Genomic DNA, 23,641 nt, shown 5'->3' with positions numbered 1-23,641 from the left:
CATGGATGTCCCAGATGCACCTGATTTGCCAGGAAACAATGGAAACCACAGGCCACCATTCCCACTCTGAAACCTGCTTGTCTGCGGCCCCTCATTGAGCCTAGCCAGCTACCAGTACCGGGACCTCCTTACTTAGTGCTCACCACCCAAAACCCCACCCAGAACTGTCTGGATCCATCCCTGCCCACCCGCACCCCACAGCTGACAGGCTGGGCACCTTCAACTCTCACCAGACCTTCCACCTGCCCACTTGCCTTTGTCCACACCACCACTTATCTGGGGCCATATCGACAGGCTCCTGTCCCTGACGCACCCTATTGAAATCATCCTAGGAATCAAATTGGGCCATGTCGCCGCCCTCCACCCCCCCCCCCCTGCCTTAAAACCCTTTTGTGGCTTTGCTCTGCCCTTTGGAGCAATCCAAGCTCCTCAGCCAGGGTACAGGCCCTCAGTGGTTGGTCCCTCATTTCTCCCAGTGCCTCTCCCACCCCCAAACCTCTTACGTTTCCACCCATGAACTGCACTCCCCGGCCCTGGGGTGCCAGCCCCCTGCAGGAGGCTGATCATTGCCCAGGAGACAGGGAGCAGGCAGCTGGTGCCCTCGGGTATTTGGGAACAAGACAGGACACGCTCTGGAGATTTGGGGGGCCTGCTTTATTGCTCAGCCTCAGGAGCTGTGCGCTCTGTATCTGGGGCACAGATGAGTGGTGGTCAGAGTTCCACTTCAATAATCCAGCGTCTTCCTTCTCCCGCCAGGACTGCTTCTGGGCAGAACCCGGAACAGCCAGACTTTCTCCTTCAGGTCTCAGGAAGATGTAGTTTTCAGAGTCCATGATGCAGAGCTATAGCTCCAAGCAGCTGCCAGTCCCCCCTTCTGCGCCCCCAATCCACCCACGGAGTACATGGGAATTGGGTGGGTAGGGGAGTGGCAGCCAGCAGACTGGGCCTCAGCCAGGATGTTGCCACCACTCACTGGCCACTAGACGTGGATTGGGTTTGCAATACAACCCACACTCAATGCTCCCCGCTCCAGGAGGGCCAGAGGTCAGGATAGGAAGGGAGCTGGAAAGGGGGGTGAGGTGGGATGTCAAAGGGAGGCCCCAGTGGAGCTCTGAGCCACAGGCCAAGCCCAGAACCAAGAAATCTATGTGACACGTATCACATTTGATCACTGTTCCAAAGATAATGCCCACTAAATGGAATGTTAATCAAATAAATACACTCAATAAATATTCAAGATTGGCGTCCTCCCCCAGGGAGGTGATGTAGCAGAGCAGGGGTGGGCGAGTGCCTGAGGTCTCAGCCTCAACTCTCCTGGGAGGAGCAAGGGCACGGGCGGGGGTCCTGGCTTCCCTGTAGTTTGATGCCTGCACATTCTGTCTTCCAGGTATCGTCACTCTGGGCAGACAAGTCTGGTGCTGGCCTCAGGGGCCAGGATGGGCCCACTGGGCCCTGGTGGTGCCCAAACCACTCCCACTCCCAGGAGGGTCTCTCTCCTCCTCCCTAACTCCAGGTGACCTAGCTGCTGCTATTGGGAGGTGGGGGGTCTGAAATCCACCCCACTGCAGTCAAAGGAGGGAATCCAGGTCTGGGGTAGTGCTCAGACTGAGCCTCCACCCCAGCTGTGGGAGCTTATCCACAGAGGAGGGGCCAAGATGGGGGAGGAAGGTGAATAGGTTATGCTAAAGAGGTAAAGCTTTCTGAGGAAGCCCAGTTAAGTGACTTTATGACTACAAAGAATCCTAAACATATCGGTTTCAATCCTGATACAAGTTAGTGTGTTGCTTTTTATGTGTGAATGTTTTTCCATTACTTCAACTTTTTCCTAAGTTTCATATCTATGTGTGTCTGAAAATTAAAGAATCCCAGGAAAGGCCTTTGTGACGCCCTGATCGGGCCTCTCCACCTCACAGGGGAGGAGGCCCATGGAGGCAGAGATGCTTCCCGGAGTGCACAGCAGGACAGTGGTAGAGCTGACTCCCCACCCAAGGCCCCCGCCCTGGTCCAGCCCACCCCAGGCTTGGAGCATCCCGGGTTGAACACCCCTTCTCCAGAGGACATGCGGCCTTTCTGGGGCTGCCTCAATTGTAAAAGCCCAGCCCCACTCTTGTCAGCTCCTGGCTGGGATCTACTTGGGAGGGGCAGGGGGCAGTCTGAGGGCTGGATATCTTCTGCTCCAACCTGACTTAGCTTGGGGCTTCCCAAGGCCCAGACGGGATGGAGAAGGCAGTAGCTCCTGGAACCAGGCAGATCCTGGGGGAAAAAGCAGGGAGGGACCCAATACAGCTGTGAGGGTGGGGACAAAGGGGTCGTCGGGGACAGTACAGCCAAAGTCATCCAGATTGATGAGGGACCTGAAAAGCACATTACATGAAGGGGTCACCTCCTTGCTGTGGAGAGGCCCCCCCCCCTTCCCTTACCCTCCCTGCAGAACCTCCTTGTCCCTATCTCTGTCCTGGCCACCCAGCTTACTTTAACTGTCCCTCTACCCAGTTAGTGTCTCATGGCCCCTGTGCCTCCAAACTGCCCTCACTCAGAAGAGATTCTGCATCCCCGGCCACCTCCTCTGCAGCCTGCAAACCTACAACCTTGGCTCAGCCCGACAGGTTTCCCCGAGGACCGTGGTCTTCCCTCAATCCCAAACCAGGCAGGAAGAATATAGGTGCTCTGCAACCTTTTTTTTTTTTGCCAAATAAATGAGTGCCTGAATCTAAACACGAACGCTTAGGGTATGTGGGTGGCTCAGTCAGTTAACATCTGCCTTCAGCTCAGGTCATGATCTCAGGGTCCTGGGATTGAGCCCTGCATCAGGCTCCCAGCTTGGCGGGGAGGCTGCTTCTCCCTCGACCCCCACCCCCAGCTTGTGCTCTCTCCCTCTCAAATAAATTAAATGAATAAACAAACAAACATGACTACCTTGCCCGTTCTCTTCCTACACATCAGGCCCCTTTCCCACCCACAGGGTCTGGGCCCTCCGTACCTGGGGCCAAAGTGGCAGTGGTCACTCCCACAGGAAGCGCACATACCAGATGGTCTCATTTTTTAGCTGCGGCCCAAAAAGGGGGTTCAGCTGAGCCAGGATAGTGATGAGCCAGCTGCCAGGAACAGCACAGTGAGGGTAAGCCAGGACACAGAAGGAACCCCACCCTCCGCACCCTGCACAGCATCTGGTCACGTGCTTAACCCAGGAGATATAGGGTCTGTGTTTCAGACCCTATAGCCACCTACACTCCAGTGAGCATGTGAGCTCGGCCTGGGGTTTGTGGGAATGGGCTTAGGTTTGGCTTGATTCCATTTTGTAGATTTATAAGGTCCACGTTGGGGCTGGACTCTGGGGTAAGAGAAGTAAGACAGCCTACAGGGGCACACTGAAAGTGACTCCCAGCTGTGCCCCAGTACATCTCTGGTCTGGGCCCCCCAGCCTGCACCTGGGAGCAGGACAGGGCAGGTCTGATGGGAAGCATGTCAGAATCACCTACTTTTAGGAGCAAGGTGAAGGAACCACCTCCTACGAAGGGCTAACAACCAGAGAGCCCCACTCTGAGGCCTGCTGGGGATAGGAGAGGAGCTGTGCTTCAGGCCAGTGAGCTTTCTGGGCAGGCTGCACATCTCGGGGTGGAGGGACGGGGCCCCACAGTCATGATTGTGTGCCCACAGTAGCAGGCTCTAGAGGCACATTCACGACTTCATATGCCTGAAATAGGTGCCAATGGTGCTCTATCTGGATTTGCAGGAAGGGTCCAGCTGTTTCACCTGAGTGCCCCCACACAGTCCATCACGTGGCTGACGCCCAGGAAGCTGTCAGAAATCACAGCCTGCTTATCATCAGCAATATTCCCGAGCGGATGTTTCATAAACGTTTAATTTCTAGGCCTAGCATGTTCCTTGGCTACCCCACCTTTCAGCCTGTGTGTACCTGCTCTGCAGGCAGTCTCCTCTTTCCCATGTGTCCATTTGGTGTTTTTAATTACCCAACACCCTCTGCAGATGCCTGTTCGCAGCCGCCACCCTCTCCGTCCTGGTCTCTGAGCCAGTGAACCCCAACCCCTCTGAGGCCCTCCCCGGGCACCGATGAGGACATTCTGCTAACCTTAGGGACGCTCTGTCTGGGGAGAATTCTGAAAAACTGTACACTTCCATATATGTAAGCTGACATCTAAGAGTCATCATTATTTTTAAGAAGTTTTATTTTTGGTTGTTAATAGGAGGTAGGAAATATTTAACATTAGATAAAGTGAAAGGAGAGAATTGGCTAACAGGAATAAATTGTTCATGATCTAATTAGATAAAACAGGCTTTAACTATAAAACACACCCCAAATCTGAAAGCACTCACATACATTTTTTCTTTTTTAGATGTGGGCCTTATTCTACGTATTTTGAAAAATCTGGCAGTCTTGAAAAGTATTCCAGTTTCTTTTATTTTTTAACTTTTTAAAGTTACTTTTATTAATCAACTTGCTATTCCAGTTACTTTTAAAACCATCTGTTACCTTTTAACGAATCAGTAGTTCATCACTATTACCTGCCCTATTTTGATTGTTCTGAATTCAGAACAGCCCAACTATGCCAAGCATAACTCATAAAAATAGTGTGAGACCCAGGATGGTGGGAAGCCATACGGGCTTCCCAGGGCTTGAGGGAGAGGCTTCCCTCAAAACCAGAACTTGGACTTATTCCCAGGTTTGGCAGGTAGGATGATTTAAACATGGAGTAAGGTGACATGAAAGGACTGGGGGTAGAAGGAGGAGGTACTACCATGAATGGCACTTTTAGGAAGAGAACATCTGGACATTGAGGACCTGGATGTTGATTCCCTAACCCTGTCCAGGTCCTTGAATCCCTTGGGACTATTCTATATCCCTAGGGCCCTCTTCCTAAGTGTGAAGACTCCCACCCATCTGGTGTTTCAAAACGGGCTGTATCACAACCACCCAGGAGCATGTATTAAAAATATGAACTCCTACGTGCAGACCTTGAAAACTGTGATTTAGTGGGTCTAGAGTGTGGCCCTGAAAGCTGTGTTTACAATCCCTCCAGGAGATCGTGATGCCCAGACTGACCTGGCCTACTGCATTCACTTCACTGCAGCCTCTGGACGAGACCAAGCCTGTTCAGGTGACACATTTGGAACCAGACCCCAGAGTCCATGATTTCCAGCCCATCGCTCTCTGCCATCTCAAACCACCTTGTTTCCTAGACTTTCTAGACTCAGCCTTTCAAAAGTGGAATCTGTCACCACCAGGACAGAGGGAAGAACAGGGATCAGGAGAGGAGGGAAGACTTTGAGTTGGGGAGCAGTACTTACAAGAGGTAACAGCAGACCGCGGTGGCCACCAGCATGGTGATGATCACTCTGCAATGTAAGAGGTTGTCAGGTCAGGATGGGCAGAACCAGCACCCTCTGAAGGCCTGGCCAGGGCCCAAGAAAGAGCTCCTGGTGTTGGCCCCTTACCTGTTGTCTTTCCTGATGCCACCTGAACACAGGAGGCTGAGTTCTATTCAGGGTGAAGATTATAAGATGGAAGATAAAAACTGTTAAGTGTCACCTCAGGGGAAACCCACCCTGCCTCATCCAAGTCGTGTTATGAACTCCCTTCATCTCCCTTCTCCAAAACCCACTTTTTCCACCTTAACACAGCAAGCCACCACTTTCCAAGAGTGGTCTCTGGAATGTCAACTTCACTGGGTAAGGGGATGGAAAACAGAAGCTGGCAAGAAGCAAGGAGACCAGGAGCCATTTCTGAGGCGCAGAAGCAGTTATAAAGGGAGCAAGGAGAACATCCCAGGTGGCTCAGCGGTTTGGCACCTGCCTTTAGCCCTGGGCCTGATCCTGGAGTCTCGGGATTGAGTCCCACGTGGGGCTCCCTGCATGGAGCCTGCTTCTCCCTCTGCCTGTGTCTCTGCCTGTCTCTCTCTGTGTGTCTCTCAGGAGTAAATAAATAAATAAATAAATCTTTTTTTTTTTTTTTTAAAAAAAAAAAAAGGGAGTAGGGACTACCTGTGTCCACACAAGGAGACTTGGAGACAGAAGCTTAAAATGCAGCAGCAAAGACTTCAGTTAGAAGTCACCGAGGTTTGCGGAAGAGGTGAGACACTAAAATGGTTCACAAAGATCCACCCAACAGATCTTGAAGAACAGAGACAGTGCCCGTACACATCTAAGCAGCCTCCAACCAAAGCTCAACCTAATCCAAACCAGGCCCCAGGACCCCTGGTCTAAAGCACCTGAAGTCAGTGCCAGAGAAATTACACTTGACCGGCTCCTTCCACATTACTGAGCCTGTGGGCTAGTGCTGTGTGGGACAGAGAAGCTCGAGGCCAAGGCCTTTTTTTTTTTTTTTCTTTTTAACTGCCGAAGTGTTTATTTTATTACCCAAACAACTGTTACACGTACACTCAGTGCCTCCACTCCCTTCTCTGAAGATAACCAGGAAAGTCCTTGGGGTTGTAGGAGCCCTTCAGAGGGAAAGGACTGCCTGGTTCACGCTGCCTTGGCCAGTTGTGAGGAAGAGGCCCTTGCAGGGACCAGTCACGTGGCACCCCTGGACCTACAGACCTCTAAAGATGGGAATAGGTGTGAACAGACAGAGGATTTTAGTCACCATTTCAGCATGACTAGGGGGTGATAGCCCCTCTACAAGAACACACACAACCAGGACATCCCTCTCAAAGATTCCAAACTCCTCAGGATCCCCACAAAACGTGGTCTGGCAGACAAGGGTAGTCTTTAGAGTCTGCTGAATGATGCAACCTGGGTCCAGAGTGCACTGCAGTGCTCTTGGCACCACTCTTAAAGGCATCCATTGGCAGGGGCTGCCCATGAGGGGCACTGCCACCAGCCTGGGTCCACTGTGGTGAAGAAGACAATCCTCCACCTACAAAGAACTTGTAATCAAGAGGAGAGGGCACTTCGTAACTGAGATTAATATGATGCAGACGCTGCTAAATGATGTGACAGGTACAGAAATCTGCTAGGGGCCCTAGCAGCGGAATAATAGCAATAATACCAGCGGAAAATGATTCAATGCATCATATGTGCCATGCGTTTCCAAGCATTAAGTGGGGTAACCCTGAGGGCAGCCTTAAAGGGCAGGTACCACCATCATCCACATTTTTCCCGTGGAGAGAGCGAGCTTGAGGGGGTAACATTCGCTAAAGGTCACTGCCTGTGAGGGGTGGACAAGCCTCATTAGTGGCCGGCCTTGGCCTTGGCCTCGAGCTTCTCTGGCCGGAGAGGGGGAGGGCCCTTCGCTGCCTCCCGTGTCAGTCGGCTCCCCACCTTTCTGAAGCACCGCCGGCTCCGCCCTCGGGCCCCACCGCCTGCCTGTCCCGAGCTGAACGCGGTCCGGGCGGGCCTGGGCCCAGTGCTCGCTGCGCCGGCCGCCGCCGGGGCGGGGTCCGCAGGGCGGCCGGGCCCGCGCGCCATCCTTACCCGCGGTTCGGTCCTTTCGGCACGAACCAGGGCCCGGCGATGCCGATGAGGCCCCAGAACGTGGTGAAGATGATGACCGGGAGGGCGAAGGAGTGCGCCGTCATGGCCGGGCGCGGGACACCCAGGCCGGGGTGCAGGGCCGAACCGCGGGGCCTCGGGTGCGCGGGTCCCCGCCGGGCAGTGGGCGCCGAGCATGCGCAGCGGGATCGGGCCGCCCGGGGGAGCGCGCGCCGTCGCCCCCGCGCAGGCGCGAGCGCGTCAGCCGGAGGGGGCGGGCTTTTCGAGCCGCCCGATTTCGCTTTGATGGGCTTCATAGGCTTGGACCCGCGAGACCCATTGGACAGAGGCACGTGTCCAAATAAACTCTGCTTTATTCAGGTAGCAAAAGGCTGAGAATCAAACATGGTTTTTTAAACCTCGTTTGCCCATCTTTGAAACCAGGAGAGGAGAGGACACCCCATTGCCAATCACCCCGAGTATCCTCGGGAGGCAGACACCTGCACGAGGGATTGGCCAATCCTCACCCCCGTCTTGCTAAATACTTAGCACCCTAGGAACTCATCATGGGCTAGCGAGAGAAGCCAAAGGTCTGGGGGAGGTCACTGTCCAAGGTGGCTGGCGGGGTCCCTCCCTCCCGCCTGGTCTCTATGGCTACTGGAATCAAAGCATCAGTTATAATGCCGGTTAACTCAGAATGTCAGACCCTGTGAGGGCGGGGACGCGGACAGGGGATGCCAGGATCAGAAGGTGGAGATGCTATGAGGGTTACAGGAAGGGAGGAGGGTGGAGGCATAGCTAGGACTCCAGGCAAAGGCTTGCTCCGACTGCTCTCCATGCCCTTCAGCTTGTTTTCTGGTGAGGCAAAAATAGGACGCCGCTCCAAAAAGGTATCTCCAGGCCCTGGATTTGAAACGCAGCAAGTGTCTTGAAGCAAAACAAAGAGTTCCAGCTGGGTAAATGTCTCTGGGAAGGGAGTTCACCCTGTGTCAGCCCTGGATCCTGCACACAAAAATGGGTAGGCCTCTTTGCCATTAGCTAGCATGCCTGTGCCCTTCAAGAGACATGGATAGTGCAAATCTTTACAACGAACAGCATTTTCATCACCCCCTCCAAGGGGCCTGACCTTCTCTCAAAAGCTGGCACTGGAGGCCTCCTCAGTACATGGATGTGGAGGCTGGATGCTTCCCTACCTGGCCTCCACCCGGGTGCCTAGACAGGCCCAGGGAACTGTGTGTGTGGAACTCACACACAACACTGCTTGAGGGACTTGCCAGAATCACCTCAACCTAGAGACTGGGTGCAGGTGACAACTCCCATTTCAAAGGGTCCTTCTCTCTTCCATCCCACCAATTCACACCCACAGCACTTTGCCTGGGGCAGATTCCTGAACTCTCCATAGAATCTCATGTGAATGGGGAAGGGAGGCCTGGGCTCCCATCTCCAGGGCATGGACAGAGCTGTAGCTCCAAGGGCCCACAGTATACCCCAGACCCCAGACCACGGGGCTAGGAAAGAGACATTTCCACAGGCTAAATAAAAGGCAGAGAGTGAGAGCGAATCCCTGGCCCAAAGCTGAAGAAAACAGGAAGGCAATGGCACTAAGGCAGAGTGCTAAGGGTGGGTGATGGGAAGGGCAAGCTGGAAACATTGGGAACTGGAGCCCATTGTACAGGGTGATGGTAGATACCAGCATCTCAGGAGCTCTCAGCACCCCCTAGGACTGGGAAGAGGACAGAATGATGACTGAGGGTCAGACACCTTGTTCTTACAGCACAGGGCAGGGACCCCAGGAGCAAGGCTGGGATGTAGCACCACTTCCTGCCTAAGAGGAGAAAGGCAGGGGTGAAGAAGCCCTTCCCTCTCACCTCCTCTTGTTCCCCACCCCTGCTTAGGAAGGTGGGACCTCAGCCCCATATCATCCCCACCAGATAAGCAGCCTACAACCTGCCAAAATGCAGCTGCCCTGGAGGGAAAAGTGCTTTACTTCCAGGAGGAAAGGGAGAGGGAGTGAGGCTGAGTGGGAACCTAGTAGTGCAAGACACCCTCTGGGGTGTCTCCACCCCAGACACACTCCAGGGTAGTGATCCTCAAGTCTCAATGGGCTCACAAAGGTCCTGGAAGATCTAGTGGGAAACAGCTCATCACTGAGCCGCTGTCCCCAGAATCTGATCAAGCTGGGATGGGGTGGAGCATATTTAACGAGACCCCTGATGATGCCCAGGCTGAGTCCCAGAGCAACTTCGGGAAGAGCGGACTCAACCACCAGGCTGATGGCACTTTTAGGGAGCACTGCTTCCCACACTAAGGACGTCGGTAGCAAGGGACAAGGACAAGGGCTGAAGGCAGCTAAGTCCACTCTGTGCAGCCCGAGGTCTGTCAGGGAGCTGGAGGTGCTGTCAGTCTTATGGCAGACCAGGAGCCAGCAGGCACTTGAATTCTCTGCTGCCATGTCATGGACAGGGAAACCGAGGCACAGGAAAGAGGAAGGACTCAAATTAATTACGGTTGAACCTCTGCCTGCGCCAGGGCTGGGGCTGGATCCCAAGCCTCCCCAGTGCAAGCCTGGGTGTATCTACTCCTTAGGAAACCGGACTTATGTCAAATCTAAGTGCTGCCACTAAGTGCACTTCCTTCCTCTGGGAAGGACTTTCCTCTATTGTCCTGGGGCTATAGGACGCTGACCTCTTCTGTCTACTTTGTGCAGAGGGTTTTGCTTGCCTCATCCTGAGGGAGGCCCTGGGAAGAGGTAGAGAATTTTTCTGATGTGAGTCTCTCGTTTGAAGTTGAAGCTTCCCTGTGTCTGCCATGGAGCCACAGTGACAGATCCCAGAGCCAGGCCAGTTGTACCCTAGAGCCTGGTCATCCTCTGCTCCTCACTGAGGCTGTGTGCAGCCTCCCTGGGATGCTCCCCAACCACCCAGGGGGCTGGGATGCTCCTATAAGCCCCTAACCCAACAGTCTCTCCCACTTCAGAGAAGTCCTCTTACTACCAGAACTTGGGGTGAAATTTTTCATGATGAGATCATTTCTTGAAGCACCCTAAGAATGAATTTGAGATATTTGCCTATGTAAGTGCTATTAGGTCACCACTGCTTAGAGAGGGACCATGGTAAACAGGTTTGTGCTCCTGATGGGTGGTGGGCTTAATTCTCTTGTCACTGCCTGCTCCTGGTGCTTAGAGTTCCCCTGAAAATGATTCTAGGGCAGCGGAGATTCTGCAGAGCCTGTCACCATGATTCCAAGGGGCATGGCAGCAGGGTCATCTCCAAGGCAATCCCTAGGACTCCTGCTCATGCATGAGCTATCAGGACAGCTCAGGAGCCCCTTGGCTGGTACAGAGCTACAGGAGGCTGTCAGGAGGGTTCATGATGCAGTCCTTCAGGATCTCTTCTGGCTCCCTGTAGGATGGAATAGGTGGCTTCTGGGTTACAGCCTCCTCCATATAAAGCGCTCCCATCTTCTCCTTCCTGAGCCCTGCTCCTTGTACAAGAGGAAAGAGAACCCACTATTACACCGAGGGGAAACATATTAGACAACGACCCCTTTCCCACATCCAACTCCACACCAACATAGGCTTGGTGAGATGGGATTGGGGCTGCTCTTGGCAGGCCTCATCTAGTCCTACTCTGGTCTTCTCTCACCCTAGGGCACCAGGTCTCACCTGGGGTGCTTCTGCCGTCTGGGAGACATGTGGCAATGCTTGGAGATACTTCTGATCGCTACAACTGGGTGAGTGCTATGGGGACCCAGTGAGTCAGGGGCGCTGAAGATCCTACAACACATGGGCTGGGCTTCACAACGAGGAACCATCTGGCCCTCCATAGCAACAGTGCTGAGGTTGAGAACACAGCCTGGAAGGAGGGCTTTATCATATCAAATGGATACTGTCCTTTGTTTTTTTCAGATGTACTCATCGCACTGCCCCTATGTGAAGATACCCAAGGGCGTCTTTCTCCTTCACCCCCACAGGGCTGGACATGGCAAGTGTGTGGGTGAAGGACGTACCGCCTGGCTCCCTGCCTTGGCCCTGTCTCTTCTCTGCACTTCTACCCTGGGCCTCGTGGAGCCTCTGTCAATCCTGAGACCTAGTCCACCGCTGATGGCCACAGACCCAGTGGTAACACACAAGAGCGCAAGCACTAAAGGAGACCAGAAATAAAGATGCCCAGGAAGCAGCTTCATTGCTGTCGCTGGAAAGTACAAGTGAGCAGCCTGGGATCCTCTGTGGTCTTCAGGGACTATTTGAAAAGAGGAAAATGTCTTGTCTGAGACTCAGCAGCTCACCTCCCATGTAATATAACTTCCATCCAGCCTGCTCCCTACTCCAGCCCTCGGGGCTAGTACTCTTCACAGACACCTCCCACCTGGAATGCTCCAACCTTTCTTTACAGCCCCTTGGATCCGCACTGACTTCTTCCCTCCCAAAACAGTCCACCCAGCCCTGCAGAGAACGTGATGTCACTGCCCTAGCTTGTCCAGTCTCTGGTTATGTCCAGTAGTGGCTTAGGTCTCTAGAGAGTACCACTGGCATCACTTGCCAGATGTTGTGCCCTTTGTAGAAGGAAAACCAAAGCACCATGTGATTAACTTGCCCGAGGTCATACACTAGTTAGCAGAACCAGAATTTGAAACTGGGCGGACTGGCTCTGAAAATTCGTGCTCCTGGCCCCATGCCCTGCTGCCTGCAGAATGTGTATCCTACCTCCCCGGCCGGATCAGAAGCTCTTGGAGGGTAGGTGTCACGTGTCGAGCACCCATGGGGATACCCGAGACCCCAGACCAAGCCTATGGTGATGGCTGACATTGCCAGACTCTACTAGACTTCAAGGTCAGCATGGGATTGGGAAGACAAGATTCTCTTCCCTTGTTTTTCCCTGTCCAGGAACTCTGTCATACATACTTACTTGCATGGGCTCGGGGTGGCACTTGGGCACATGTGTAGACATGGCTAAAACGCCGGCCTGAGGAGGTCAGGTACCAATGCTGGATGGCAGGCTGGGGGTCATACTCTGTGACTGCCACCCCGTTCACTGCTGTCATCATGAGCATATTGATCACCTCATTGGAGAGCTTGGTCCGCTCATCGGTCCTGATCCGGTTCATGGCACTGAAGCCCCGCTCACAGCAGGAAGTGGAGACGGGCACACAGATCACCACCGCTACGAGCTTGCTTAGCAGGGGGAAACGGTAGTGCTGGGCCAGGGCGTTCTTACACAGCATGGAGAATGGGAGGTTCTTGGCGATGGCTTTCAGGCCCAGCCACTCCTCCAGGAGTGCTTCCTCGCTGTACCCGGCAGGGAGGGAAAGCTCAAAGTATCTGGCAAGGGCAAGAATATCATCGTTCCCAAAACTGGCGAGTTCAATCCCACTTGGCCAGGCCATGGTGTCGAACACCTCCATGTTCTTGAGCTGTGGGGGACGGTCCATGTCAAACCTTTGCTGGAGGTACTCAATCCCAGTCAGGATCGTTCTTTCCCGGTCCGCCTGGAAGCGCTGCTCTGCCACCTCCATTCTGTCCAGGAAGATGCCGTGGAGCTGCCCATCCTGGAAGCCGGCGTTGAACTCTTCCTCTTTGGGCCCAGCCTGGTGACGGAGGGTCTCCAGGGCGACATAGGCCCGTCCAAGTGTGGAGTTCACCTCTGTAATCAGTACGATGTCCTTCTGGCACACCTCAGACAGAGGCCTGTAGATGCTCAGGAAGTCCAAAAGGAAGTGGCAGAACTTGACGAAATGGAAGCTTTTCATCAGCTTCAGCATGCCTTTGGCCCTGTGCCCGGTCTGGCCCCCTGCGTCCGCCACGCCCTGGAGGTGCCGGGCCAGGGCAGGCCAGCTCACGATGAGCGCGTTCAACGTGCGCCTCTTGCTGGCCACCCACCTGACAGCATTCAGGTCCTTTAGGCGGATGATTTCCTGCTCCAGTGGAGCCGCGCCTTCCTGCAGCTCATTCAGCCTTTTATTTGAGGACTGATAAAACTTGAAGACAGTTCTAATGTGCCGGTCACACTTCTTCACCAGATCGATGCCCCCGCAAGCATCTACCACGGCCAGGTGCAGCCGATGGGCGACACAGTGGATGGGTAGCAGCTGGGGGATGACCTCCTGGAACTTCTCCACCAGACCTCCTCTGCAGCTCAGCATGGTTGAGCCATCAGTTCCCAGACCCACGACCCACCCAGGCTTCCGGAAAGGGATGTCCAGTTCATCTAGGGCAGAGATGATGGTCTCGAAGTACCCATCCACTGTCTCACTGTAGAGAGGGGCCAAAGTGATATATGACTCTTTCACCTCCATCCCCTTAAAGTAGCGGATATAAATCCCCACGCAGGACTGGTCGGAGGCGTCTGTGGAACTGTCCAACAACACACTCACGCAAGGGGAGTTTCGGATGTCCTCGAGGATCTCCTTCTTCAGAGTCTCAGAGATGTACTTGATGAACTGAGTACATGCGGTGCGATTTCGGTACTTGCCCAGGATCATGGTCCCAGTGCTTTGGAGGAGTTGCAGGATCTTCTCAAAGTCATTTAGAGGCCGCGAGTGGTAGGCAATGGAGTAGGCGGCATTGAAGAAGTGCTCCATGTTCGCCATCAGGTCACTGGAGATCTCTGGGACTAGCGCAGCCTGTAGGGAGTCTTCCTTGATTTCAACAGTGTTGACACAGAGCTTGTGTGCTTTGCTGACCTCGTGGTATTTTAAAGTCTCCACTTTAAAAGGCCCCGTGTAACCTCGGACTAACCGGGATGATTTGTCATGGAGACTAGGTCTTTCTTTGCAAGCTGAGCAGAAAAGCTTGGTCTCCTTTGGGTCGATTACTAACCATGGGAATTGCCCAAACCATGATCTCTGAATTGAACGGGGTCTGTAAGTCCTCTTGATTTTCCTAGGTCCATCTACTTCGACTTCACAAAGGCTGGAATTGCAGTAGGACCTACATGTCTCCATAGAAGGAGCTAGAAGCACTGCAGAGTCTACAGCCAAGGCTTGTGTGTCTGCCTCTCTTATGGCCACCATCTTCTTCTTCCCTTTGGAGCAAATAAAAATGTGCTTGGTTATGCTGCTGTAACTCTTCAGGCTCCTATCAGTTAAGACATCCCAATTTACTGAGTATCCCTTATGCAAAGCAGAGATGAATGTGATCCACCTTTCTAGAGATCATTAGTGACTTCTCTTCACACTCTTCCCTATTATTATCTATGCAAGTTAGCCTGCTCCCTAAGAGATGTGTGCTAATCCTCGTGGGCTCTTTAGCCAGCCTCCCCATCTCTATCCACACAGCTACCCTGGGATCATGTGACACCAGATGCTAATAAGCCTAAGTAGCCACCTTGGCCATGGATGCTATTGGATAAACAGGTGACTTTAATCCTCTTTCAAGGCAGCACAAAGAAATGAGGTTAAACATCCAAGTCTTCTTATAGGGCTTAGAAAGAAGGGAAGTAGAACAGTACACACAGCAGCTACTTGGCTAGTAAGCCCTTGGCTAATACACAGAACAGTGACCTCTCATAGACCAGTGGTGCTGCCACTAAACACCAGAGGAGGAGAGGACAAGGGCAGCTCACAGGCCTGCAGGTCACACAGCAACTCACAACCGGGGCCTCCTGCACGCCTCCCTGCCAGCTCTGCCACGGATCCTGCTAGCACTTCCGCTCATCAAAGCACCCTGTTTTTCCCCATACTGTCCCCATTTCCCAGGTTATTTGACACTTGGAGGGCAGAGTTAATTTCTTATTCATCTTTGTCTAGCAGAGCCTGATACAAGGCCTGGTGCACAACAGGAGGGGGGACAGGGATGACTGAGTGAACACTGTGCAGCTTGCCATGGCCACAAGGGCCCCAGGATGTGCCCCTCAGAACTCAGTAGGTCAAGACTCACCTGGAGGACGACCTTGCCCCCACCGTGGCCCATCTGGATCCTTGATCCAGGGTGCAGCTCGACGTTCCAATTTTAAGATCAAGTCTGGTTTGGCGGCAGCTGGCCCTAGGGACAGAGTCACACTGAGGCCACTGCTATGGACCATCAAGTTAAGTATCCTGCCTGAAGCTATTCAAGGAAACTGAAACATTCAGGGATGCCTCTGGGTCTGTCTCTTAATAAAGTCTATTCAGCTAGAGCTGTGATGAAAACATACCTATCTTGCGTGCCAATCTATTCTTAAAACCCAAGAAGCAGTCAGATTCAGGTGCATCCATGAGCTAGGAGAAGTCACGTCCTTGGCTCTGTGGGCCAGCCATGGGAGCCAGGAGTAGGAGTCAGCTAAAGGCATCTGGAGGGAAGGTGGACATGGGAGGAAACACGGGATGCAAGAGGAGGAGGGGACAGAGGTGATGAAGAAAGTCACACGAGAAGTGGAAGATGGCGACTGGCTGGCACCATATGCTGTGCCCAGTGCCCCTAGAGCCACCATGGCTGGCCATGGGGTAGGTGTCTGACTGCACGGGTTAGTTCCAGGGGCACTTAAAAGGCCCCTTAAAAATGTCCACCACCTACAATGGAACCTTCAATCTGACTCGAGGAGACTCCTGCCTTTGGGTTAAGCACTGCCCTTTATTTAAGACATGAATATTCTCAGGGATATGAAGAGAAATTGCTTTCTTGATTTAAAATAAAATCCATTAAAATAAAATAAAATCCCTTAACATTGGTTTACATGCTTGGGTATGTGTGTGAGTGTGTGCATAAACTTTCTTTGGAAGGACACAGGAACAACTGCTAACTGTGGGTGCCTCTGGCGCAATAGTCAGTACTGGCACCCTTCAACTTTTGGGTCACTTGGATACAGTCATTTATTTCTATTTGTTATAAGTGTGTGTATATATCCATATATTTACTAAATCATATTTAATAATATATAATTAAATACATTGTTAAAGTATAGACTGAACACACCCTTCTTAAAACATCTCTAAAACGAGGGCAAAGGAGCAATAATAACACAAAGAAATGTTAATATGTTTTTAGAAGGAAAAGAGACAAAGTCGCAAAACAAACAGAGCTGAACACCAAATGCTGGCAAAGGGGGCAGCAAGGAGAAAGAAGAGAGTCTGACTGCAGAATCCCCAAAAGGCTGGAGACGGGAGCCCCAGGCAGAAGGTGGGTAAGGGAGTGGGTAAGGAACAGGTGGAAAGGACAAGTGTGCAGTCTGCCGATACCACTCGAGCCCGGGGCCTCTCACCTCCCCAGGGAACTGGAGAACATGCTTACCCACCTTCACCCAAGGAGGAAAATGGAGATTTAGTTAGAAAAACTGAACCAGAAAGTTCCAGACCCAGGGATGGTAGGGACAGTGGAAGAGGAAGAAGTGTTGCAGTGATGAAGGGTCTGTGTTCTGAAAGCTACCATACTCAGATCCAAGAACATAGGCTCGGCTCCTGGCCCTAAGCAGGGCACTTGGGCGAGTCTTCCTTGAAGAAACAGAGTTGACCCCCTCTACCCCCTCCTGCCCCAAAGGCCCTGGGACACTGACTTTGCAGGCTCTTCAGTGAGACTGGCAGTGAAAGCTACCGCATGATGAGCACCAGCCATACACAGAGCTGCCAGCCAGGTTCCTCAAAGCTTTACTCTTAAACCTGAATGAACAGCAGGATATTTAATTAAGACAAGCCTCTAATATGAAACCAGTAGGAAAAGGGATCAGAGGAACTAAAGAAACCACAGTGAACAAAGCGGAACTCCAGAACACCAGAATTCACGTTCCCAGATAGAAAAGCTGTGAAAGTCATCTGCAAAAGGAGCAATAAGGGCTTTTACAGTAAAAATAAGATAGAAGAAGGGTGCCTGGGTGGCTCAGTCAGCTAGGCTTCAGACTCTTGGTTTTGGCTCAGGTCGTGATCTTGGGGTCGTGGGATCAAGGCTTGTGTGGGGCTCTGTGCTCAGTGCAGAATCTGCTGGAGGTTATCCCCCTCTCCCTCTGCTCCTCCCCCAGCTCTCTCTCTCTCTCTCTCAAATAAATAAATCTTAAAAAAAAATGATAGAAGAAATTAGAACATTCAACAGATTTGTTAGAAAAAAACTTGAGAAAATCTCCAAGAAAGTAAAACAAAAAAGAGAAGCAGAAAATAGAAGAAGAAAAAAATAAAATAGAATCAGAGGCTCAATTTACGAAGTCCAGTATATAACTAATAAGACTTTCTGGAAGAAAGAAAAGAGAAAATCGATAGGAAGAAATCCAATAAGAACATTTCCCCAAACTGGAAAACGTGAATTTTCTCATGGAAAGGAAGCAGTGGATGCCCAGGACGAGAGTGAAAAATTGCTGATGTTGTTAAACAGTTCAGAACACTGGACTAGATCTTAAAATCTTTCAGAGAAGAAAAAAATAGGCTGTGTTCAAAGATTTAGTTATAAAAAGGTGTTTATATTTCTCATCAGCACCAGTAAATCCTAAAGGCAATGCTTTCAAAATACTGAGGAAAACTATTCCCAACCTAGAATTATATGCCCATCCAAGCTTCCAACTATAAGGGCATGTCCTCCCGTGCACCCTGTCTGGGGAAGTTACTGGAAGATGACCTCCAACAAAAGGAAGATGTAAACTTGGAGGAAGGGATGGAGCCAGGGGAGGGGAGTGGGACAAAGGAAAGTGTGGGACCACAGCTGTGCAGGTCCAGAGCATAACCAGTTCAGACAGAGCAGGAGAAGGGGAGACCCAATAACAAACATCCCCAGAAAAAGACTGAAACTGATCCATCAGGGGATGTCCGATCATGAGGAAGAGACTCTCAGAAGGGTTATTATAATTACATGGCAGAGCTGGAGAAGAATCATTGAGTACAGAAAATCAGTAAAATAAAAAATAAGAAAATATTTCAATTCCAGAGGAGGATAGAGACTCCTACAACAAAGGAAAATCATTATACTATGCTACTCTGATCAAAAATAAGTAATGTGTCATCAATAATTAGGCAAATAATTTATACTGAACTAATCAAGAAAGTGTGATGTACTTGTTCTGAGAGGGTGGAGGGACAGAGTGGGGGCCCGGGGTGGTGGATAAGGGCTGGGCCTGCATCTTCCATGGCAGAAATAAAAAGAGAATCCATCTAAAATCAACAAATAAAGAATAGCAATAAACATATGCAACAGGACATGGAAGTGTGAGTCTGCCTGCCTGTTTTGGTTTAAGGTCCAAAAAGGTAGGAGCCAACTGTCCCTCCTCCCAAAGCCAGACCACCGAGGCTTGACTAGGTAAAGAGGGTGGCTGAAACACTAGGCTGTGACCCAAGCCCTCGGAGCGCTGGGAGTGAAGAGGTCAGGAAGCTATTAGGGATATTTTTGGAAAGATATGTTAGGTGTATTGTGAGCCCGATGGGGAGGGCTGGAGTGGGCTACTTTTCCCTGATCTTAAGCCTAACGGGAATGACATCCTGACCATAATCCACTGGGCTCTGGGGATCCTCCTGAATCCAGGCCTGGAAAATACTAAAGGCAGAATCTGACTGATGGGTTCTTCCATGGTGGCCACGTCAGAAACAGCCTACATTCCAGGGTTTGTCAGAGCAAAGGACACATGTTTTCCGTGGTCCACATGTGGCCCCTGAGGGAAAGAAAAGAAGCCTGGAGCCACCTCAAGGGCCTCTGCCCCTGACTGTGTGTTGGCAGCCCAGGAACAAGCCCACATGGGGCTGACTGCCAAAGCAGACATTCACCCCTATAGAGGGGACTGTAGTGAGTGGTGGTGGTGGGGGAGCGTAGAACCCACAAACTCACCCAGACAATCAGCTTTCTACTATCCCAGCCACAAGTGGATGCCAGGATGCCATTGGCTGTGCCTCTCCTCCCCACTCACCTGCCACTGTTCCCACCCAGGACACAGCAGAAGTCCTAGAACAAGCTGGGGGTAGGAGGAGAGTGCCCTTCTTCCTACCACCAGGTTCCAGATTCCAGACCTGGGGCAGGCACAGGTAGAAGAGGTGAGAAATGTAAGCTTTAGATGAAGTCCAGTTTTCTTACTACTACACAAAGACTATACTTTTGTTTCCTAATTTGGGGGGAGAGTATATATTTTTATATTATTTAAAACTTATTTAAAAGTTTCAATAATAACACGAGGAACTCCAATCACTTACATTTTGTCCCATTGCTGTATCAGGCCGATGTGTTCATGTGCCCTGCCCCTCCTCCCCTTTATGTATGTGTATGAATAACATATAAATAATATACATGCAATATTTTTCTGAACCATTGACAGTAAATTGCTTCCATACCCCCTTTATCCCTAAATTCTTCTATGCGTATCACTCAAGAGAGAGGACATTCTCTTCTGGGGTAGGTGGAATTCTAACATGAGCTCCAGTGGCCCTGGCCCTTCCTCATCCCTGCTCCCTGTGCTGTGAGTGGAACCTACGACCTGACATCACACTCATGATTATGTGACATTACATGGCAAAAGAGAGGCCATCTGGATGACTTCACCTGACTGTGCCCTTTAAAAGCAGAGTCAGTCGGCTTCAAAGCACCAGCAGGGTTTGACACACTGCTGCCAGCCTGAGGATGGAGAAGGCCACGTGGAAGGGACTGAAGAGCAGCCTGTAGAAGCTGAGAACGATCCCTGGTGGAAAACCAGTGAGCAAATGGAGATTGCAGTCCTACAACTGAAAGGAACTGAATTCTGCCAATGACCTAAATGCGGTTGGCAGTGATTCTTCCCAGAGCTTCCTGGAGGCAGGCCAGCCTAATAGACACCCTGACTTTGGCTACGTGAGAACCCAGCTGAGCCCATCAGGACTTCTGCCCTCCAGAACTGCAAGGCAATAAATGAGTTAAAAATTTAGCCACTATATTTGTGATAATTTATTGTGTGGAACTGATTTCACCTAGCTAAAGAAAAAACAGAACGAGGCCACAGCTTGAATAGAGCCCCAGATCAAATACTCATAATCACACAGTCAAATCCTAAAATGCCCATGTTTCTCCTACTGGGGACACTGGCCTTAAACAAAACTTAAGCTATCTTCATAACAGTGTGATCTTATTATAGCATCTAAGCCAGTCGGCTACGTGCAAGAAACCTCACCCAGTGCTCCTACCCTAAAAAATAATGTATGTTTTTAGTAACCTATCACAATTTTTTAAAAAAACCCAAAGTACTCCCTCATTCATATTTTATAAGCTGAGCTTTAAATGGTGAAAGCCAAGCTTTAACCACTTTGGATTTGAAGTCTCCCTGTTTGTGAATAGTTCCTTTCTTGCTCAATATAGTATTTGTATCAAGTAAAGCTCTCTGAATTTTCTTTTGACAACCCAAGGGATGAGGAAAAAAAGCTGCACAGAGCTGATCCAAACATGTAGTGATGGAGAAGAATAAAGCTGTCTTCTGAGTGTATCCTATGAGGTTCACTCTTTTGAAAATTATGTCTGCGTGGATTTCCTAGAAGTCATGAGTACGTTACCAGAGGAAGCAGCTAAAAGTCTCTGGGGACGAGGACCCAGAAGCAGAGAAAGGTGGGACGTTTTTGGTTTAAGTCTTGTTAGAACTACGCAGATAAAAGAAGTAATATTTGTAAATATTTGTAAATAATAACTGGAAACACACATACCAAATATCCCCAAATATATTCACCTCATTTATATTTTCCTTGGGGATAGGCCACCTTTGCCTGCCACCCCCACCACATTGGCCCCTGGAATACTGTACCCTAACCAGACTTCTTGAAAGCTGTGGCTACAATGTTGCCAAAACCCTTTTCTTTTTGTTCCTTCAGAACTAGTGAGACAGAAGGAAATTGCAAACAGATTTTTCTAAGTCTTAGTAATGAAAAAATGGCAGAGGGGACCTAACTATAGCAAGATCATGCACGCATGCAACGAGCATGTGTGCATGCAAGCGTGCACACACAAACACACACACACACACACACACACACACACACCATTCCATAGAAATGGTTTGGCTTACAAAGACAAACTTCTGATCTTCCAGGGTAGCTCCATCCCAAGGTGGGCAGGCTATACCTGTGAACCACTGGGGGACAGCTGCCCTGGGGCCCTACCTTGGTTCTCTTCTAGCTCCCACACTGCCCCCACTTGGAAGCCCTGACATACGGGCCACCATATAGCAGGTGGCCTCCTACACACCGTATGAGCCACCTGAACTACTCATCTCTCACGGAAGGCCCTCCCACTCAGTTTTGATTTCTACCAAGAGGCATGACTTTTTGCCCCAGCTATGTGAGGTCTAGCTGTATTTGATCACCTGTAGAAAAGGCACTGCCCACTGAAGTGCATGATCTGCCACTTAGCATGTGATGACACTTTTACTCATAAAAACAAGGGCTCCACACAGTCCCTCTATTGGCATGTCTCCTTTTGTTACCGACAAATATTAGTTTCTTAAGAGTGGAATCTAATTGAGTTTTCTTTTTGGGGGAAAGCAAGAGATGTCATCAAATATGGCCAAAGTCTGAAACCAGAATTTAAAGTCTGGAAATAAAAGAATATCAATATAGAATACAGAATATAAAATAGTTCCAAATAAACAAGTCTACACAAGAAAAGGCTGAAACAGGAAAGCATTGAAAACAAAACACAAACCTCTTCTTTTCTACCTAAACAAAGTGACTGTCCTCTGCATGTTCAATCCTATTGATTGGACAGCTGATGAGGCTGAGGAGGGTGTGACAGGAGTGAACTTACCCTGAAAACATTCCATCTGCTGAAAAGCTTCAGTCTATGCAATTTAACTACCAAACAACTGATGGGAATTAAAGTTCGACTACATCAAATTGAGGCTGTCTTTTTAAGAATGGGTAAAATAATTATAAAATCTAAAAGAACAAACCTACTAGATGTAAACCCCAACAAGAGCAATGGAGGAATTAGCTGGGTTTCCTCAAAGGATCTAAGCAAAAGGAAGTCAACAGGACAAATAACCCCAGGATCATAATGCCCCAGCATCTGAGGTGAGCTGAGCTGCAGCAACATGATCTGATCACCCAGGGCAGCCAGTCCCCTTTCTCCAGGCAGTTCTCATGGAGAGAGGGAGCTAGCAGTGACTTTCACAGAAGGTCTGAAAGAGCCTCGCAAACTAGCAATCTTATGCTAGGGGCCTGGGGATGGGAGCAGAGACTTTTAGAAAATTCTGAAACTGTTTGAATGTTTAAGAAGTCTCACCTTATACTTGGTGTATTATCATTATTACATAAACAATATGATTAGCACAAATCTTGAAACGAAAAGAGATGGAGTCCAAGTGGCAATAAACATCCACAAGCAGGAAGTGTAAGGCACATGCAATGCCCAGAATAGAAAGAATTTCAGTTTCTTCTCCAGCTTCTAGCAAGATGGCTGGGATTCCCAGGTCTGTTTTCTTGTCTGAAAATGCTACTACTACTACCTGCCTGCGAGGTTTGGTTTAAGGATTAGAGAGAATACATATGAAACTCAACACAGGACCCACGCTCAGTACTCATTGACAGCAGAAGCCACTGTTAGGATTTCCAGACGAAAGAATAAAAGAAAGACACAGAAGCTTCCTAAAACACCCAGGATAAGCAGATGACAATATTTCAAGATAAAATATAAGAAATATTAAAAATGGATGGGGGATTTTGTTCAAAGGTCAACATAACTTTTCTTGGTGTGATTACGATGGGGTTTTCTTTTTCAAAATCTAAGTTTACTTCAAGAAGTTCTATTTGTAAAAAAAATAATTGAAAAATAGTACCAAATACTATTTGATTTTCAACTCTTAAATGGTAGAAAATGGTGGATATGAAGTGTGGGAGAAAAAACAAAACAAAACACTTACCCAAGCAAAATAGTGCCTGCACTGTGTTTCAGCACTGTTTTATATCCCAGTGATCAGCTCAATGCCCTTTAAAAGGTAATTTTTAAACATACAAATGATTTATGTTTGGCCCCAATTATATTCTGATGGCTCCTTAAAATAAATGCTTTTATACCTCACACATGAAAACTATCAAAATCAGACAGCAGTTAAAGGGTAATCACTGGAGACCTAATTAAGGTCACAAAAGAATCATAAATGCAGTTCTGTTCCTAGATTTCTGTACCCATTTTAGTCCCACAGACGACTGACAAGGACAGCCCCATTCTCTAGAAAGCCTTCCCTGACCCCTGCCTGCAACCCTCAAGCAAAATTGATTGCCCTTCCTCTGATTTTACTTATTGTTCATCCAAACAAAACGTAAGTCAGACTGAACTGTCCCTTATTTCCCCCAGTTAGTGAAGATTTCCCCATTCCAGACT

General features: G+C 50.0%; 2 protein-coding genes across 3 annotated transcripts in view; both read right to left on the bottom strand.

The window, feature by feature from the left end:
- Nucleotides 1-633: 633 nt before the first annotated feature.
- On the bottom strand, nucleotides 634-7,696 carry ATP6V0E2 (ATPase H+ transporting V0 subunit e2). Its single transcript, XM_025993845.2, has 4 exons — nucleotides 7,435-7,696; nucleotides 5,308-5,355; nucleotides 2,981-3,095; nucleotides 634-2,354 (listed from the first exon to the last, which is right to left on the bottom strand). Exons 1-3 carry the CDS (start codon nucleotides 7,536-7,538, stop codon nucleotides 3,002-3,004), a joined length of 246 nt encoding a protein of 81 aa, XP_025849630.2. The 5' UTR covers nucleotides 7,539-7,696; the 3' UTR covers nucleotides 634-2,354; nucleotides 2,981-3,001.
- Nucleotides 7,697-7,787: 91 nt separating this feature from the next.
- The window catches only part of ZNF862 (zinc finger protein 862), a 36,404-nt gene continuing 20,550 nt past the window's right edge, over nucleotides 7,788-23,641 (bottom strand). For both annotated transcript variants that reach the window (XM_025993843.2, XM_025993844.2), the window contains 3 exons: nucleotides 15,308-15,412; nucleotides 12,339-14,453; nucleotides 7,788-10,914 (listed from right to left, as the gene is read on the bottom strand). In XM_025993843.2, the coding sequence (XP_025849628.2) occupies nucleotides 10,775-10,914; nucleotides 12,339-14,453; nucleotides 15,308-15,412 (2,360 nt within the window). In that variant the 3' untranslated portion in view covers nucleotides 7,788-10,774. The remainder of the gene's footprint in view (nucleotides 10,915-12,338; nucleotides 14,454-15,307; nucleotides 15,413-23,641) is intronic.

Source organism: Vulpes vulpes, chromosome 7 (assembly GCF_048418805.1).
Source record: "Vulpes vulpes isolate BD-2025 chromosome 7, VulVul3, whole genome shotgun sequence".
Taxonomy (NCBI): Eukaryota; Metazoa; Chordata; class Mammalia; order Carnivora; family Canidae; genus Vulpes; species Vulpes vulpes.
Note: the sequence above shows the minus strand (reverse complement) of the source record. Positions and strands in the feature narration are given on the sequence as shown.

Excerpts from the sequence above, each read along its gene's own strand:
- ATP6V0E2 (XM_025993845.2), bottom strand. The coding sequence starts at position 7,538 with ATGACGGCGCACTCCTTCGCCCTCCCGGTCATCATCTTCACCACGTTC. Across the intron at positions 5,356-7,434 it reads CCGAAAGGACCGAACCGCGG|AGTGATCATCACCATGCTGG; the intron begins GTAAGGATGGCG and ends CTTACATTGCAG. Across the intron at positions 3,096-5,307 it reads GCGGTCTGCTGTTACCTCTT|CTGGCTCATCACTATCCTGG; the intron begins GTAAGTACTGCT and ends TGTTCCTGGCAG.